This window comes from Polistes dominula, unplaced genomic scaffold (assembly GCF_049000335.1).
Source record: "Polistes dominula isolate Pdom_NZ unplaced genomic scaffold, Pdom_raw_medaka contig_29, whole genome shotgun sequence".
Classification (NCBI taxonomy): Eukaryota; Metazoa; Arthropoda; class Insecta; order Hymenoptera; family Vespidae; genus Polistes; species Polistes dominula.
The window spans coordinates 1,284,332-1,304,212 of NW_028300865.1; the positions used below are offsets into that span (position 1 = coordinate 1,284,332).

The following is a 19,881-nucleotide window of genomic DNA, read 5'->3' on the forward strand; positions in this document are numbered from 1 at the left end:
AATATATGACTTTGATTTATTAAAGAACAGCAATTAGTTTTGTATACTTTTGAATATTGGGGGTTACAGGGTTGCTTCAATGTTCCGTCAGTGTTCCCGTCAGGGTTTCTATCGCACTCTTACCATACAACATGATTTTTGTCTTATCATTATTATTTATATGACATAATTAATTTATTTTGTTCTTATTTAAAAATGAAACTATGATTTATATGTTATATATATATATATATATATATATATATATATATATATATATATATATATATATATATATATATATAGATCTAAATCATCATTTAACATTGTACCAATCTCCTAATACTTTTCATTTTCATTTTCTTTTCTATTTCTCTCTCTCTCTCTCTCTCTCTCTCTCTCTCTCTCTTTCTTTCTTTCTTTCTTTCTTTCTTTCTTTCTTTTTCCGACTTTCAACCTTAACGAGCAAGACGACCGCGTTAAATCAGAATGCAGACGGTGGTAGTATGGGTAGGTGGGGAGATTGGGGTGGTTGGTTGGTTGGTTGGTTGGTTGGTTGGATTTATCGTGGAAGTTTTCGAAGAAAGGACGGAAAGGGTCGCGCGTGTTCGTTCCGTTTACGTAGATTCCATCGTTGAGAGAGAGAGAGAGAGAGAGAGAGAGAGAGAGAGATGGTCGTATTGGTCGTACTGGTAGTAGTGGTGGTAGTGGTGGGAATCCAAGAGAAGGATACCAAATGGTCCACGAGAGAAAGAAGAGGTTAGGGAACGGGGGGGATGAAAAGGGATGGATGGTGGTGGCTATGACGCGGGTGTAACCTTGGCAACTCTCCACCCTCCATTCTCTCTCTCTCTCTCTCTCTCTCTCTCTCTCTCATTCTGTTATCCCTACCACATAACTTTATCATATTCTCTCTCTCTCTTTCTCTCTTTTTAATTCACCTATTTAACTTACATCTCTTTTTATTCCAATCTTGATATAAATTCTTTTTATTTTTTTTCTTCTTCTTACTTTTATTGAAAGATGTTCACATTAATTTCTGTATGTCTGTCTGTCTGTCTGTCTGTATTTTTTGATTTGTGCTAATCAGCAACTCGAGATGATGATTTCCGTCAAATTAGGGAAACATTTTTTGATGTTATACTTTAAAAGTCATTTATTAAACAAACAAACGTATATACAAATAAATCAAATTTCACCTAATTAATTTATTTTGATATTTTAAAAAGAAACAAACAAAATTTGAGAAACAGTAATTAGTTTTTGTATGATATTTCGTAAAACAATACCCAAGATGATGCATCCTAGGTGTTTATCAGGACACGTATTACAATAATATGTTACCTTGTCACCTATCTTCAGGTGTATTACGATCAGAGCAAACCTTACAGTCCCTTTTCAACCCTTTAAGTATTATCTTAAAAGAAATATCTTATCACAGATCATAAATAAGTAAATTGAGTAACAAAAGGCTTGAAATCAGCCAGTGGGCGCCGTATCAGCGTCGTTCGAGTTGTCACTTAAATCTACCTGGCGCTAATTCGGCGCCACTCGAGTGCAAAGGGGTCAAAATAAAACCAAATTTTTTGTATAATTATTTCAATGTTTTCTTAATTAATTTCTTTGAAACCAAATGTACAAATGTGTATGGATCTCGAATTTCGAATTGCACCAATTTTTGAATATTACGAAAGGTTATTTTCAAAATTGTATGAATTATTATTAGTATGAAATAACACAATATCGAATAACACGAAATCAATTAACTGTATTATTGTAATATTGTCTTCTTATTAGATCTTTGCCATTGAAATCTGCCGGGCGCCGTATCAGCGCCACTCGTGTTGTCACTTATATCATATCTATCGGGCGCCGTATCGGCGCCGTTCGAATGCAAACGGCTAAAAATACAACAACATTTTGTTTATTATTTTCAATGAAACCAAATATACAAATTAGTGTATGGATCTCAAGTTTCGAATTGCACGAGTTTTGAATATTAACACGGAATAACACCGTAAATATCTGTATAATCAATTTATTATCTGTATAATTAATTGAACAATAAATACAACACGGAATTTAACAATCCTGTATAATTTAACATTAAATATCACGAAAATAAGAACCCTGACGCAACCGTGTTATTCGAGGGATGGTTGTAATTATTGTCCTCTTATTAGATTTTGTTCAGATTTTGATACCTTGCATCGTATTTTTTATGTTTATAATTTAAAATTAAATACCACGAAAATAAGAACCCTGACGCAACCGTGTTATTCGAGGGATGGTTGTAATTATTAGTGTCCTCTTATTAGATTTTGTTCAGATTCTGATACCTTCCATCGTATTTTTTATGTTTATAATTTAAAATTAAATACCACGAGAATAAGAACCCTGACGCAACCGTGTTATTCGAGGGATGGTTGTAATTATTGTCCTCTTATTAGATTTTGTTCAGATTCTGATACCTTCCATCATATTTTTTATGTTTATAATTTAAAATTAAATACCACGAAAATAAGAACCCTGACGCAACCGTGTTATTCGAGGGATGGTTGTAATTATTGTCCTCTTATTAGATTTTGTTCAGATTCTGATACCTTCCATCGTATTTTTTATGTTTTGACGGGGATATTAATTGACCCCGTTGTTCTTAGAAAATAAAATTAAAAAGTAAAAAATAAAAAAATGGATGAACACAATGGATAGAGGTCCCTGGAAGAATAAAAGGGAAAAGAGATGTTAAAAAAAAAAAAAAAAAAAAAAAAAAAAAAAAAACTAAAAAGAAAAGAAAAGAAAAAAACAACAGCAGTTCTAGAAGAAGAAGAAGAAGAAGTGGCAGGCAGCAGTAATAATACGAGGTGGAGAACTGAACAAGAAGAAAGGGAGGAGGAGGAGGAGGAGGAGGAGGAGAAAAGGTAATGTTGGAAATAGGTAGGGAGAAAGAGGATGAAGGGATGAAGGAAAGGGAGGTCTCTTTCTGTACTCAAGAGCAGAGAGGGTGGCATTAGGTCGAGGTCACCAGGACGGTGAAACGATCGATGCAGCCCACCACCACCACCACCAACCAACCACCACCACCAACCAACCAACCAGGCAGGCAGGCAAGGAAGGCACAACCCGTGTCCTATTCCCACAATCAACCATCGTATTTTCATTCTACTACACAATACTTAACTCACTAACCTTTTTCTACTTTTACTACTACTTACACATATTTATTTATTTATTTATTTATTTTTACTTACATTAGGTTAGATCAAACATAAGAAAAATTCAGAAGAAAAGAAAAATTAACTCTCGTTTTTTGAAAGAAAAATATGAGTTTCATTTTAGAATTCATATTTTTTTTTTTTATATATTTCAAATAAAACACGTAGGAGGGAGTAAATTTTAATACAAATTAAATTGTTTAAACAATATTGTGATAATACAATTAATAATCATGTTTATACTATTTACATTTATTTATTTATTTTTTTACTTAAATCAAACAAACAAAAAATCAACTCTCGTTCTTGAAAGATAAATGTGACTCCTTTTTTAATTCATATTTTTTTTTTTTTTTTTTTTTTAATATTTAAATTAAGAAACGTAAGGAAGTAAATAAAAAAAAAGAAATTAAATTTATTAAATAATAATGTGATAATAATTTTATTGTTTTAAACATGTTTAATGCATTTCATTGGGTGATATTGATTTTTAATTATTGCTACTAAAATACATATACGTGTAAATAATGAGTAATTTAATTAAATATTGTTTTATATTATTTCAATACTAATTTGTAAATTGTATTTTAAATATAAATATAATTTGTTGTAGTTATATTTTATTTAAAACATTTTAAACATTATTATTGTTATTATTTAATACTTTTGAAAATATAAATTAAAACGAATTAAACACTAATGCAATAGATTGCATAATAAAGTGTGTAAAATAATTTTTATATATTATTTCAATACTAAGTTTTTTTAACTTGAAATATATATTTTGTAGTTGTTTTAAATAATAATTATGAAAAAGTACAATTTAAAATGAATTAAATATTATTGCAATAAATGTATAATAAATTTAATAAATGTGTCAAATAATTTTTATATTAATTTTTATATATTATTTCATAATACTAAGTTGTTTTACCTTGAAATATATATTTTGTAGTTGTTTTAAATAATAATTATGAAAAAGTACGATTTAAAATGAATTAAATATTATTGCAATAAATGTATAATAAATTTAATAAATGTGTCAAATAATTTTTATATTAATTTTTATATTAATTTTTATATATTATTTCATAATACTAAGTTGTTTTAACTTGAAATATATATTTTGTAATTGTTTTAAATAATAATTATGAAAAAAATACGATTTAAAACGAAACACTAATGCAATAGATTGTAGAATAAATGTATAAAATAATGTTTATTTAAAAGATATGAAATATTGTTTATAATAATTGTAAATAGATACACGTAGTACCCTCTAACGAAGAATCCAATGAACAAATTCTTCAAATCTACATCGTCAACACTGTTTACCTTTATAACATTCTACTTTTACCGATTCAGTTTGTTTATTTATTTACTGAAAGATGGTAAACGACATGACACGAAAAGTTACGTAATTTTATTTTTTTTTTTTTGTCAATTTATTTACAAAACTCAAAAACCTTGTTAATCAACAGACGACGATAAAACATTCCGAACGTGAGAATAATTTTTTTTTGAAATATTTTTGTTAACATAAATTCCCCATAATATACATTTGCCATAATGTTGTAATAATTGTCAATAAGCTTGGAAAAAGTTTGGCAACGTTTTTCATCTGTTAAAAAAATTGTTTTGGTTTCTAAGGGTTTTTTTCTTTTCTTTTTTTTTTTTTTCCTCAACGACACGATTTTTTTTTCTGCAAATGTTCCGGTTGTTTTATATTTAAATGTCACAAACATCATCGATTTTTTTTTTTTCGCAACACATCAATTTTTTATAGCGTAATATTTTTCTGTTTTTTTCTTTTTTTGGTTTTTTCTTTTCTTTTCTTATTTCTTCTCTAATTGCATCGAACCGCGAACGCAAAACGAGGAATTGAGAAAAGTAATTAAAATATCAAAAGAAAGTATTATTATGGGAAGGATCATGGGTGTGGTGTGATGATGAAAAATTAATCAAACGTGTGTGGTATATATATAATGCGAAGAAATTTGAGGTGTTACAATGTAAGTAGTAGAATTCAAAATGGACATTATATTCTTTTTTTATTTTGTATATTTATTATATGTATGTATATATATTAGGGTGGGTCAAAAAAAAAAAATCAATTATTTTGTCTTTTACAAGTGTCCCACGGTTATACATGTGTCACTTATAAGTGTCAAAGATATTCACTGACAGAAATCAGTACACATGAATGTTTGATGATGAATATCTTTTGAACGCTTAATTTAATCGCCAAAACACAAGACACCATTTTTATAGAGCACTTAATTTCCTAACAAAATTTCTATTGCACATTTTATAATAATCATTTATCGTCGAGTTATAAAATTTATCAACAAAAAAAATGAAATTTGTTTGAAAATCATCAAACTTAAATCTTCAATATCATTCAAATGGTTAGGTTTATGGAAAAAACATAAGATACCTTTTTTGTAGAGCATTTAATTTCCTACAAAATTTGTCTAGAACATTTTTCTGTACAATCAATTAATCATGAGTTATGAATTTTATTCTATTAGACTGAGAAAAAAAAATAAAAAAATTGCGATACGGAGGATTCATCGTATTAAAATGAAGAGCTCATATTTGGTGAGAATTTTTGTTAAGGTTGTCTAACAACAACCCATTTTTCCGTGGCACTTGTAAAAAAAAAATAATAATTGATTTTTTTGACCCATCCTAATGTATATAGTTATTGTTTATAATAATTTGAATAGAATTCGTGTGTTTCTACATCATCGACTGAGGACGACGATAATTCAGAATCGACAGAACTCGATCTTTTAAATCCTAGGTAAACAAACAAATATTTTCAATTATATTTTTGTAATATTTGTAAGAAAATTAACAAAAAAAAAAAACAAAAACATTTTTAATTTATTTTTTTATTTTTTTTTTTTTGGTCAATTTTAATTTATTAATTTGTCAATTTTATTATTTGTTTCATTTATCTGCCGTTAATCATTTCTTTTTTGGTTTGTTTTAATAAAAAAAAACAGATCGAAACTTCGTCAACAACAACAACAACAACAACAACATTCACGACAATTTTTATCATCGATAAAACAAAATATCGATCAAGATTCAACACCAAATCTTCTTGAAGGATCATTAAACGTTCTAAACACATCATCACCATCGATCAATAATCGTCAATGCTTGCAATCAAAATTACGTAAGTGATGTAAGTGTGTGTGTTTTTGTTTTTTTTATAATTTATTTATAAATAATAATATTAATAATAATAATAAAAAGTAATTACTTCATTATTTCGAAGTACAATAAATTTTCTTCTATCCTTGTTTTATATACAAACTCACACACACACACACACACAACATACACTTGTAGATTTGGGAGAAGGTAGGAAGAAGATTTTTGCAATTTCAAATCGTCAATTTGCTACTTCCCTTCGTGATAAAAGAAAATATGAGGTAAAGTGATTGACAAATTTCTTTTTCTATTAAAATTAAACAATTTAATGCGTTATTTCGTGTCACACGTGTATCACCGATGGTACACATATTATCAGACATATTTATTTAATGTACTAAAAAATATATGTTTATAACAAATTTAATTGCGTCTACTAAAATATTTCTATTAAAATATTCTAAACAAATTATATATATCATAAAGCACACATAAGTTTTCGTTTAATTGTTATATTTACAATAATTAATAATTACATGTAATGATTGATTTTATTAAAGTCAAAAAAATTGACCTGACTTTAATGACAAGTGAAATAAAAAGGGCTTGGCACGCGAAACGTGTTAAACAATAAAATATAATTAAAATGAAATTCTATCAAATGAAACAACATACCTAACACTTGTTGTGCTTTGTCTTTTTAATAATAATAATAATAATAATAATAATAATAATAATAATAATAATAATAATAAAAAAATTATTTTAACTAATTCTATTTCAATATTTTGTTCATCTTATAGTACAAGGTAACATTCGCAAAAGAGAAAAATTATTTGGATAGTGACAAAAAGGAGGCAAAAGAAGAAGAAGAAGAAGAAGAAGAAGAAGAAGAAGATAAAAAAAGAGAGGAATAAGAAGAAGAGGATTGTTGTTGTTGATGGTTGTTTTAAAGAAGATCAAGAAAAACTTTGGTAATTATTCAAAAGAAGTTTCAGCCTGCTTGTTGTTCACAGATGCGTGCGAACAAGGCAAGAATAAAAAATTGTAAGGCACGCTATAGTTAACAAAAAAAAAAAACAAAAAAAAAAAATCCTATGGTTTAAAAACGCTTAATGCGTTCTCCTGACAGGAGGAAGGAAAAACGCACCACCCCACGAATCGTAAGGGCGGTACGTCGTAACAGCAAAAAAATGTAAGACGTATTTTTTGGTTTTTCTTTTTAAATTTATCTTCTTTTAAATTAACCTATTTTTTTCTTTTTTTTTTTTCTATACATGTAGAAAGTAATTTAATTTATGTTAAAAATGATTCATTTTGGGTTGTATCATTGTCTCTAATTTCTTTTCATATATCATTTTACGAACATGTATCAAGTTATTAGTAAAACTTTGTGTAATATACAACTTTTTTAAACTCGATGTATCATTTTTAACTACTCTCTCTCTATATATATATATATATATAGGGTGTCCTAGAAGAAGAAGAAGAAGAAGAAGAAAAATACTAAAATATTTTCCATTGTATTTTAATTACACCAAAAATAATTCAAACTTACATATTGTATGATTGAAATTAAAAATAATATTGTAATAATATTATTATATATTATAATAACAAGATTATTTAATATAATATAATATAAAATAATATAATATAATATAATGTAATATAATATAATATAATATAATATAATATAATATAATATAATATAATATAATATAATATATTAAATATATTAAATTATAATATATATATATAAGATAAACCGATTAGATCGCTGTATCGATAGTTCGATAGTTCAGTATATCGATAGTTCGATATATCGAAGTTCGATAATCGATATATCGAAGTTCGATATATATCGATAGTCGATAATCGATATATCGAAGTTCGATAATCGATATATCGATAGTTCGATAATCGATATATCGAAGTTCGATATATATCGATAGTCGATAATCGATATATCGATAGTTCGATAATCGATATATCGAAGTTCGATATATCGATAGTTCGATAGATCGATATATCGAAGTTCGATAGATCGATATATCGAGGTTCGATAATCGATGTATCGAAGTTCGATATATATCGATAGTCGATAATCGATATATCGAAGTTCGATAATCGATATATCGATAGTTCGATAATCGATATATCGAAGTTCGATATATATCGATAGTCGATAATCGATATATCGATAGTTCGATAATCGATATATCGAAGTTCGATATATCGATAGTTCGATAGATCGATATATCGAAGTTCGATAGATCGATATATCGAGGTTCGATAATCGATGTATCGAAGTTCGATATATATCGATAGTCGATAATCGATATATCGAAGTTCGATATATATCGATATTCGATAATCGATATATCGAACTTCGATATATATCGATAGTCGATAATCGATATATCGAAGTTCGATATATATCGATAGTCGATAATCGATATATCGAAGTTCGATATATATCGATAGTCGATAATCGATATATCGATAATTCAATAATCGATATATCGAAGTTCGATATATCGATAGTTCGATAATCGATATATCGAAGTTCGATATATATCGATAGTTCGATAATCGATATATCGAAGTTCGATATATATCGATAGTTCGATAATCGATATATCGAAGTTCGATATATATCGATAGTCGATAATCGATATATCGATAGTTCGATAATCGATATATCGAAGTTCGATATATCGATAGTTCGATAATCGATGTATCGAAGTTCGATATATCGAAGTTCGATATATATCGATAGTCGATAATCGATATATCGAAGTTCGATATATATCGATAGTCGATAATCGATATATCGATAGTCGATAATCGATATATCGAAGTTCGATAATCGATATATCGATAGTTCGATAATCGATATATCGAAGTTCGATATATATCGATAGTCGATAATCGATATATCGATAGTTCGATAATCGATATATCGAAGTTCGATATATCGATAGTTCGATAGATCGATATATCGAAGTTCGATAGATCGATATATCGAGGTTCGATAATCGATGTATCGAAGTTCGATATATATCGATAGTCGATAATCGATATATCGAAGTTCGATATATATCGATATTCGATAATCGATATATCGAACTTCGATATATATCGATAGTCGATAATCGATATATCGAAGTTCGATATATATCGATAGTCGATAATCGATATATCGAAGTTCGATATATATCGATAGTCGATAATCGATATATCGATAATTCAATAATCGATATATCGAAGTTCGATATATCGATAGTTCGATAATCGATATATCGAAGTTCGATATATATCGATAGTTCGATAATCGATATATCGAAGTTCGATATATATCGATAGTTCGATAATCGATATATCGAAGTTCGATATATATCGATAGTCGATAATCGATATATCGATAGTTCGATAATCGATATATCGAAGTTCGATATATCGATAGTTCGATAATCGATGTATCGAAGTTCGATATATCGAAGTTCGATATATATCGATAGTCGATAATCGATATATCGAAGTTCGATATATATCGATAGTCGATAATCGATATATCGAAGTTCGATAATCGATATATCGAAGTTCGATATATATCGACAGTCGATAATCGATATATCGAAGTTCGATATATCGATAGTTCGATAATCGATATATCGAAGTTCGATATATATCGATAGTCGATAATCGATATATCGATAGTTCGATAATCGATATATCGAAGTTCGATATATCGATTATCGAATATCGATATATATCGAACTTCGATATATCGATTATCGAACTATCGATATATCGAATTTCGACTATCGATATATATCGAACTTCGATATATCGATTATCGAACTATCGATATATCGATTATCGACTATCGATATATATCGAACTTCGATATATCGATTATCGAACTATCGATATATCGAACTATCGATATATCGAACTTCGATATATCGATTATCGACTGTCGATATATATCGAATTTCGATATATCGATTATCGACTGTCGATATATATCGAACTTCGATATATCGATTATCGAACTTCGATATATCGATTATCGACTATCGATATATATCGAACTTCGATATATCGATTATCGAACTATCGATATATCGACCTTCGATATATCGATTATCGAATTATCGATATATCGATTATCGACTATCGATATATATCGAACTTCGATATATCGATTATCGACTATCGATATATATCGAAGTTCGATATATCGATTATCGAATATCGATATATATCGAACTTCGATATATCGATTATCGAATATCAATATATATCGAACTTCGATATATCGATTATCGAACTATCGATATATTGATTATCGACTATCGATATATATCGAACTTCGATATATCGATTTTAGAACTATCGATATATCGAACTGCGATATATCGATTATCGACTATCGATATATATCGAACTTCGATATATCGATTATCGAACTTCGATATATCGATTATCGACTATCGATATATATCGAACTTCGATATATCGATTATCGACTATCGATATATATCGAACTTCGATATATCGATTATCGAACTATCGATATATCGAACTTCGATATATCGATTATCGAACTATCGATATATCGATTATCGAACTATCGATATATCGATTATCGACTATCGATATATATCGAACTTCGATATATCGATTATCGACTATCGATATATATCGAACTTCGATATATCGATTATCGAACTATCGATATATCGAAATTCGATAGATCGATATATCGATAATTCGATATATCGAAGCTCGATAGAGTACCGTCCCTGAAATTGCCAAATGTCCTATAATTAAACATATAATTAAACGTACATTATTGTATGATTTTCGAAATGATTTTAAAAATTGTATTGAATTAATCGAAATAAATTTGTTAATAGTGTACCTAGGTAAAGACGTACAAACGGAGTCAATTGAACGTCCAAATAATAGCAAAAGTAGCGTAGTTGTTTTGTATCAAGGTGAACAATCATCTGAAAGGCCAGAAACATTTGCAAAACAATCCTTGGAAGATTCAAAATCAATTCGTTCCAGTCTGCAAAGTTCCGACATCACTTCAGATCCTTCATCTGTTTTGTAAATCATTGAATTTAATGATACATTTAATATTTTTTTTAAAATCAAATTATAAAATTAAATTACTAATCTGTTCTATTGTGTGTAGAACAAAAATACCGATCGAAAGTACAGAATCTTCGACACCACGTTACTCAATTCCACGAAAGAAGATAACCTCGAGAAGATATTCACGAGTAACCAGACAACAAACTGACGCATTTAATGTAAATATTTATCATAAAAGTAAAGTGATGCAAGTTACACCATCGATGAGAAATTATTGGACAACGACGTCTGAAAAATCATCGAAACAAATTTGTTCAATCGATAACAAAAAAGATTCTCCTGCCATTTTTATTCAAGAAGAGATACTAAATTCTAATAAATTCGATCATTGTCAAGAAAATATAACAGAAAAATCTGACGAAATTAATAATAATAATAATAATAATAATAATAATAATACGAATGAAAAATGTTATCCATCTGACTCGTGTATCACAAAATTGACATCTCAAAGTGTTAACAAGTAAGAACAACCATTAAAAACACGTTTTAATATTAAAATTATTATAATAATTAAACAATTGTTACTAACAGTAGTAAAAATCGTTGCGAAGAAAAAGTAATGAAACAATCGATGTTATCACCAAGCTTGAATTTTTTAATGCAACATATGCAAACCAGTTCAAAAGATATTACAAAGGAACAAGTTTGTTTTAGTACGAACGAAATTAATGAAAGTAAAAGAGTCTTTCCATTTCAACCAACTCCTAGTGGAAATTTGAAAGTTATTCCAAATCAAGTATAATATTTATACATGTACATATATGTATGTATATATATATATTAGGGGGAGTAGAAAGTAATGTGTCATTTATATAAATGTCAATTTTTATGTTGTAATAGTTGTCGAATGTCAGGCACATGTGTCTGACAGTGTCTGAACGTAAAGTTGAACGTCAGACACATGTGCTTGACATGGCCTAAGCTAAAGTTCGCTGTCAGTCACTGATGACTGACGTGTCACTCAACGTGATAATATATATATATATATAGTAATTATTTAATAAATTATTTAGTATATATAAAATTAATATAATATAATATAATATAAATATATTATATTAATTATAATATAAATTAAATAAATAATATATAATAAATAATAAATTAATATTAATTTATATAAATTATTTATTTACTATATTATATTAATTTATTAAATATTATATTACTATTAAAAATATAAAAATTTATATATATATATATGTAGTTACTGTAAATTAACTTTTATTGATTGAAAAATAACAAACATGTTAGAAAATGTATATTTGGTTTGAATTTAAGTTTTACAAAACAACATTACTTTACAGTCCATCTAATTATATATATATATATATATATATATATATATATATATACAAATATTTGATCACTTTAAAAATATAATTATTGATAGTATTGATCATATTTATATTCAGGTTGTTTTTGAATCGAAAAAAGTAAGCGTATTAGTGGCAGATCCACGTCACACAAAGGTTAACGTTAAAGCTGAACTCGACAAATCTAATATAGACGTGAACAGATCTATTTCGGATTTTTCAACTAGGCAAGGATTCATCGATCTTCCTCCAGGAGTGACACCATCTGCCATCAATCATTTACAAGTAATATTAACGATCCAATAATTTTCTTTTTCTCTCTCTCTCAATATTCTCTCTTAAATAATATAATCGGCCTTTCTATGAAAAAAAAGTATGCATAATTTATTATCATAATATTAGAGTTTAAAATATATATATATATATATATATGTGTTATACAAAAGGTTCATAAAAAGTTAGCTGATATACCAGTGAAATATAAACCAAGGACACAACCATATAAAACTAAAGTTCATCAGTCAGATATGGAGAAAAACGAATCGATACAACAAACCACGTCTCACGAAGTTCATTCCATGCATGAAGTACCACTCTCATCGTAAATATATTATCCCTATTGTTATATAATAAATTATCATTCATTAATAATTATTTAATTGAATGTATTTTTGGTTGTATAAAGGCTTGGTCTTATGCAAGAGGAACCAATAGATTGGGGTAATGTCATATTACCTGATAAAACTGACTTGTATCAAGAACTGGCTAGGCGTATTACAAATTACAAGTTTGTTTGTTTATTTGTTTATTTAATAATATAATTTAAAAATATTCTCTCAGATATTTTATTACATTAATCCTACAATTGTACGATATTTATTTATAATTATATATATATTATAATCTTAATATATATAAATTACGTGTCACATTGTTTGTCCGCAATGGACTCCTAAACTACTGAACCGATGTTAATCAAATTTTGCACACTGTGTGCAGTTTCATCCAACTTGAAAGATACGATAGTTTATATCTCAATTTATAACCGCAATATTATTTGTTTATTAACAAAGAGTTATGATTATCTCTATTAGTTCGATAAGATTCTAAGATGACGGTATAAGGTAATTCGTTGACTTAAAGACGTGTGTATCGAACTGATTGTGAGCCACAGCAATGCGTGGCGGGGCACCCCTAGTTTTATATATATATATATATTAATATTATTTATAATTATATATATATTATTTATTTATAATCATATATCATATACAATTACATATAATAAGATATTGTTATAATTGTTTTTAGGAATGCTGATTGCATCGTTAGAATAGGTCAAGATGAATTTCATTGTCATCTTTTGGTACTTCAAAGTTATAGTACATTTTTCGATGAAAAAAATAGCAAAGAAATTGATTTAACCGAGGTAACTATCTCTGTGAATATTTTATTTATTTATTTTATACCTCTGTATATTACAACAAATAACTTTATTTAAATCTATTAATTATTTACAGAGTACTGTAACTTCCAAAGCATTTTCTATTATTTACGATTGGATGATAAGTCCCACCAGTGAAAGTTGTCATCTTTTACGTAGAGATAACATTTTAGAGATCTTCACGTCAGCCCAGTATCTTGGCATTAAAGGTTTTAAAACAATTAACAATAATACAATATATTTAAAATTAACAATATTCGATTATTCGAAAATAATTGGATTGTGGCAAGTAAATGATTGAGGATTTTGTCGATAGGTGTTAATTTTATCTATTTAAATCACCAATGACTTAATTGCCAATCTAATAATATCAATGATAGAAATTTATATGAATTTGTTTGTTCTTTCATTTTTGTTTGTTTTTGTTTTTTGTTTAGAATTAGAAGAACAATGTTGGGCATTTATAGACAACGATGAATTATTTTCGGAAAATACTGCATTTTTATTATACATGGAAGCAAAGAAGATTAATAATACAGCAGTGATGGAATTAATGGTGCCTAGAATAATGAAATTTTTTTTGATACTCGTCAGTACGAAAGACTTCTTAGAATTGTCCGTTGAAGAATTATGCCTTTTATTAAAATCCAATTATATTTGTGTTAATAGGTATGTAATTTAATATTATTTAATGAATCATTTGAATATTGTAATATTATCATTTTTATTATGAAAATTCCTTTTTAGCGAGATGGAAGTTTTAATGTCTGCGGTAAGATGGTTGATGCATGATTGGGAATATAGAAAAAAATATATGCTAGAAGTATTGAAATGTGTTAGATTTGGATTAATAGCACCCTGGCAACTTGTCGATGTTAAAAGAAATCCGGAAAATCCTGAATTCATTGAATTAATGTCTTATCCGGAGGTACAGAAAATGGTCGATGATGGTTTAGCGTAAGAGAATTCATTTTGTTAATACAATATTTGAGCCATTTATTTTTTGAAATAGTGGCAATAATATGCATTTTCTTACCAAGAATGAAGTTAGGGCCACTTTGAAAATAAACGGCTCATTTCTCTATGAAATGAATTTTGACAAATATTCAAAATATATATTATTTGTTTGTAAATCAAAGTTTCGTCATCATCAAATATTGGTATGGCAATCAGACTGAGGATTATTATCACTGGATAGATTTACTTGGTTTGATAGAACCAACAAATCGTAATTGGGCTGGAGAGGATAAGGTATTCTCAGATATTAACACTCACAATTTGTGCTATTCAATATTCATTAATATTCATCATTTTTATAACATTACAGAATTACGTGACATATCGAGAATTTTTATTATACCTGGAAGAATATCAGAAGACAAAAATATCAGAATTGAAGTTTAACAAGCAACAAACTAAATCAAGTTTATGTAATTCATTAAACAAGGATTATCATCGTCAACCAATTTGCCAACAAAGTCATTGTAATCGTGAAACATTGAAATCAAGTGGTACATTTTATTAATTAAAAATACATTCAATTTGAAAGAATAGAAAATTAAAAAAAAAAAAAATGAAATATAAAAACAAATACAAATTTGTATTAAGGTCAAGGAAGTTGTTGTCCTCAGGCTAATGTTGGAAAAACTTCGAAATATTGTACACCCAAAGTATCACCGTGCAGTTATATACCTGCAGAATCATCAACAGGTTTAATGATGACACCAGAAATGTTAAACATGTACCTTAATAATTTGGATAGAAACAACGGGAAGGTGGTGGTGGTGAGTAAGTCACCGACAGACTGCTTGCAAAATGCAACCAATCGAAGGGTATCTAAACAATCAAAACCATGAAAACATTTATTTATATTTACAAATGATTGAAATGATATATATCATTTTGATAAGTTCATCTATTTTGTATCGTTTTAAATAATATAATTATTATTATTATTATATCTTTTGATATTAGTATAATTTTTGACAAATTATTTATTAATGGAAGTATATATAAACAAAACAAAAAAAAGACAAAACAAATAACAATGTGATAATTTTTTGGGTAAGTTTGTAACTTGTTGAAAAATTCATCTCACAGTTGAATCAATGGTAAACTTAAAAAAAGAAAAAAAAACAAAATATATTTATTTAAATGTCCATAGCAATGTAATATATTTTTCAGAATAATAATGAAATACAGCAGTTTCAACAGGAAGATTCTTTAATAAAAAAATCATTAAAGAAATGTAAAAAAGCTGCTAATAAATATTCCCATGATAAGATTATTTATTCATCAAAGTCTGAAGAAGATGCAGCTACTACGATACAAGCCACCTACAGGGGTTATAAAGTTAGAAGAAAATATGACGAGGTTGTACAATTTTTTTTTTTCCTTTGGTTTATTAATATTGTATTATTTATTTTTTTTTTCTATTTTAGATTAAAAAAACATCATCTGAGGAGAAACAGAATGCAAAACATTTGTCAACATCAATTGGTCAAAAGATTTATGAGCCTTTGAAACCAATCAAAATTTCAAACAGTTTGATGAATGAGAACATCAAAGAAAATGGATTAGAACAAGGTTGTTCTAGTCCTCGAAAAAAGGAAAAGGATAATTTAAGGAATCAATCGAGACTTCAAGTTCGTAAATATCAATTTGTAGATACTAAGTGAACTAACATCTAAAAAAAAGTAAATTACAAATTGTATTTTTCAGTATGATACGAGTGAAACCTTGCCAAATCAAAAGCAACCTATGAAAACGTCTTATAACAATTTGTCATATTCAACAGACCCATCTAAATTAATCAAAACAATAAAATCTCCAACATTTTTCAGTAATTGTGATGAAATAACTAATTCGTTTTCTCATTCGGACAAAACTGAACCTGACGATTCATTTTCTCCAAGAACCTGTACGATATCTACGAATACCTGTAATAATGCAACTGTAAAAAACAATTTTGAAAGAAATGGGACTCGTTATCAAAGTGCTGATAATACTGAACGATGTTTAACAAAATCAAAAGAAATTCAAACTCGTGTATCCAATTACACGAGACCATTGTGAGCAACTATTTTATTTTGTTCATTCAACTTGTAAAATAGTTTGCAACTTTGAATTTATGATTTTACAGACCACAAAGATTGAGCAACAGCATTTTAGGGTCTAACATTGAAGGTTGCTTTTTGGATAATTCTTTATTTTATCCAGATCGTGAATCAATCTTAATATTCGGTGGTGTTGATCCACACGAAGAATTTGGTCATCCTGGAGCAACTGGCAAGGACATTTATAGATTCAAACCTGACGAAAACTTATGGGAATTTGTTGGAGAGATTCCTGAACCGCGACATCATCATTCTGTAGTTTACCTTAAAGGTCGTATTTATTTAGTAGGTAAGCTAACCTAACCTAACTAACTTAAATATTACTTAAAAAATTATAAAACATAGGATATTTATTATGTTTTTGTATTTATAGGAGGTGCAGATCCTCGAGAAAATAATTTTCAAAGAAAAAGTATCATAGTTGGTACAGTTTGGAGTTATGATCCTACTACAAGGGTTTGGTACAACGAGGATAACATGTTAACCCCAAGAAAAAATTTTGTTCTCGTAGTAAGCCATGGAAAAATGTTTGCTATAGGTGGTCAAGATAAAAATGGGATGTGAGTTAATTAAAAAGTTCAAAGAGCTTACTTTTTTTTGTCTTATATAACGAACAACAAGACGATTCGTTAGCATTTCTTCAGAGCATTGAGAAGTGCTGAATCCTTTGATCCAACTGAATCTATCTGGAGAGAAATACAACCAATGTATACGGCAAGGATTGGCGCTGCTGGTATAAAATATCGAGATTTTATTTGGGTCGCTGGCGGCATGACAAAATCGAAGAAAGAATTGTTCTCGAGGAATGTCGAATGTTACGACCCGGTTCACAATTCGTGAGTCATTGTATATAATCAATTATGTCGTAGTAATGTTACAAAAAAAAGTGTGTAATATCAAAATCTAAATTATAGATGGTTAAAGATAGAGCCATTGAATTCACCCAGATGTTTTGCAACACTTTACGTCATTTCCGATTGTCTTTACATAATTGGTGGTGCTTCAACTACTGAAAATAGTACAGATAGTGTTGATTGCATTGATATTTGGGATCCACATCTTTGTGTATGGAAAGAAGAAGCCAAAATGTCGATTGCAAGACACGGTCATTGTACCGCATCGATAGGTTTGCATTTTTATTCAAACACAAAGTTATATATAATGAAATTGTTATTATTTTGTAGGTGCCCAATTATTAATAATTGGTGGTGTAACAACGGTCTTCATGAAGACTTTGAGCAGTGTTGAATGTTATTGTTGTGAACAGGGCAAATGGATAAAAGGTGTGTCACCTCTTCCTTACGCCATTTCCGGTCACAGTACCGTAACATTACCCCCAGCTAATCTTTTAGTTAACTCTTGACATTAGATAGAAAGGGACTTCTAGAAATAAATCCCACAATTAATGTCTTTTTTTCTGATATCGAATTGATGTGTGTATATGTGGTAATTATTTATCAAACTTTTTCTATTTTATTTATTCAAAGTTATGTGAACGTGTGAGATCGTGTAATAAATGATAAAAACTGTGCTTTCAAACGTTGTCGATTAATTGTTTAAATATAATATTAAATAATTAATAACGCGTTAATATTAATTAATTGTTTTAGCAAGAAAATTATTGATGTACAATATATATATATATATTTTTGAGCATGATATAATATTATAATATAAAAAAAAAAGTACAATCAATCATTCATTTGATTAATGTAATTTAAATCTAATGTAATTTGATATTTCGTATCTACTAATTTTTGTTTATATAAACGTAATGAAATTTTTATTTGTTCTAAACTATTTTTAAAATCATTTGTTTTTTTATTTATAAAATCTTCGATGTAATCTTTAATTAATAAAAAAAAAGAACATTATAAATATTATAATAATATGAATCAATATAGTAGTAATAACAATCTTTCGTAATTTCCGTTAGATGTCAGCATTATATTGGTATCACTCGTGATGCCATCTGACGATAAAAATATACAACGACAAGTTCAAGAAGCATGCGTGGAAGTTTCGAAAAAGAGGTTTCGGATTCGAATGCGACGAGGTAAGTGGCCACCGTGCGGATTAACGCGAATTAACCTGAAAATGGCCGAATCGTGTGACTCCGGAGTGTCAAGTTTAGTGACTTGTGTAATGTCTCATGGACAAACAACATTATCGGATACGACGAACGAGGAAGAGGAGACGATAAGGTGTACCATTTCTGGTTAGTAAAATCAATCTAGAATCATTTTTACATTTTCCATACCTATCGTTGAGTTTATTCAAACCGAAGTTGTTGAGCGCGGCCATGCAACAAGTGGCACGGAGCGCTCTTGCATGCCGGACAGGTACGTCACAAGGATTTATATTACCCCGTACCAAATATATTCTGTATATTCATTTATTTATTATTCAAAAATTTCGATAATATAATTAATTTATTTTCAATATATACGTTAAAGTAACTATATAGTAAT

The 19,881-nt window shown here is 28.1% G+C and overlaps 1 protein-coding gene and 1 long non-coding RNA gene across 2 annotated transcripts in view; both read left to right on the forward strand.

Moving 5' to 3' along the window:
* Positions 1 to 4,691: 4,691 nt before the first annotated feature.
* Positions 4,692 to 7,251, forward strand: LOC149033754 (uncharacterized). Its single transcript, XR_016175780.1, has 4 exons — positions 4,692 to 5,206; positions 5,924 to 6,000; positions 6,206 to 6,640; positions 7,163 to 7,251. It is a non-coding gene; the product is annotated as an uncharacterized LOC149033754 (long non-coding RNA).
* Positions 7,252 to 7,726: 475 nt separating this feature from the next.
* The window catches only part of LOC107066343 (uncharacterized), a 112,286-nt gene continuing 100,131 nt past the window's right edge, over positions 7,727 to 19,881 (forward strand). The window contains exons 1-23 of the mRNA XM_089175072.1: positions 7,727 to 7,735; positions 11,164 to 11,483; positions 11,572 to 11,994; positions 12,066 to 12,270; positions 12,950 to 13,135; positions 13,297 to 13,451; positions 13,536 to 13,637; positions 14,162 to 14,279; positions 14,371 to 14,503; positions 14,732 to 14,963; positions 15,042 to 15,251; positions 15,434 to 15,545; positions 15,622 to 15,805; positions 15,903 to 16,078; positions 16,479 to 16,667; positions 16,736 to 16,939; positions 17,016 to 17,365; positions 17,437 to 17,699; positions 17,784 to 17,970; positions 18,055 to 18,246; positions 18,325 to 18,536; positions 18,595 to 18,693; positions 19,347 to 19,628. Of these exons, the coding sequence (XP_089031198.1) occupies positions 7,727 to 7,735; positions 11,164 to 11,483; positions 11,572 to 11,994; positions 12,066 to 12,270; positions 12,950 to 13,135; positions 13,297 to 13,451; positions 13,536 to 13,637; positions 14,162 to 14,279; positions 14,371 to 14,503; positions 14,732 to 14,963; positions 15,042 to 15,251; positions 15,434 to 15,545; positions 15,622 to 15,805; positions 15,903 to 16,078; positions 16,479 to 16,667; positions 16,736 to 16,939; positions 17,016 to 17,365; positions 17,437 to 17,699; positions 17,784 to 17,970; positions 18,055 to 18,246; positions 18,325 to 18,536; positions 18,595 to 18,693; positions 19,347 to 19,628 (4,543 nt within the window). The remainder of the gene's footprint in view (positions 7,736 to 11,163; positions 11,484 to 11,571; positions 11,995 to 12,065; positions 12,271 to 12,949; positions 13,136 to 13,296; positions 13,452 to 13,535; positions 13,638 to 14,161; positions 14,280 to 14,370; positions 14,504 to 14,731; positions 14,964 to 15,041; positions 15,252 to 15,433; positions 15,546 to 15,621; positions 15,806 to 15,902; positions 16,079 to 16,478; positions 16,668 to 16,735; positions 16,940 to 17,015; positions 17,366 to 17,436; positions 17,700 to 17,783; positions 17,971 to 18,054; positions 18,247 to 18,324; positions 18,537 to 18,594; positions 18,694 to 19,346; positions 19,629 to 19,881) is intronic.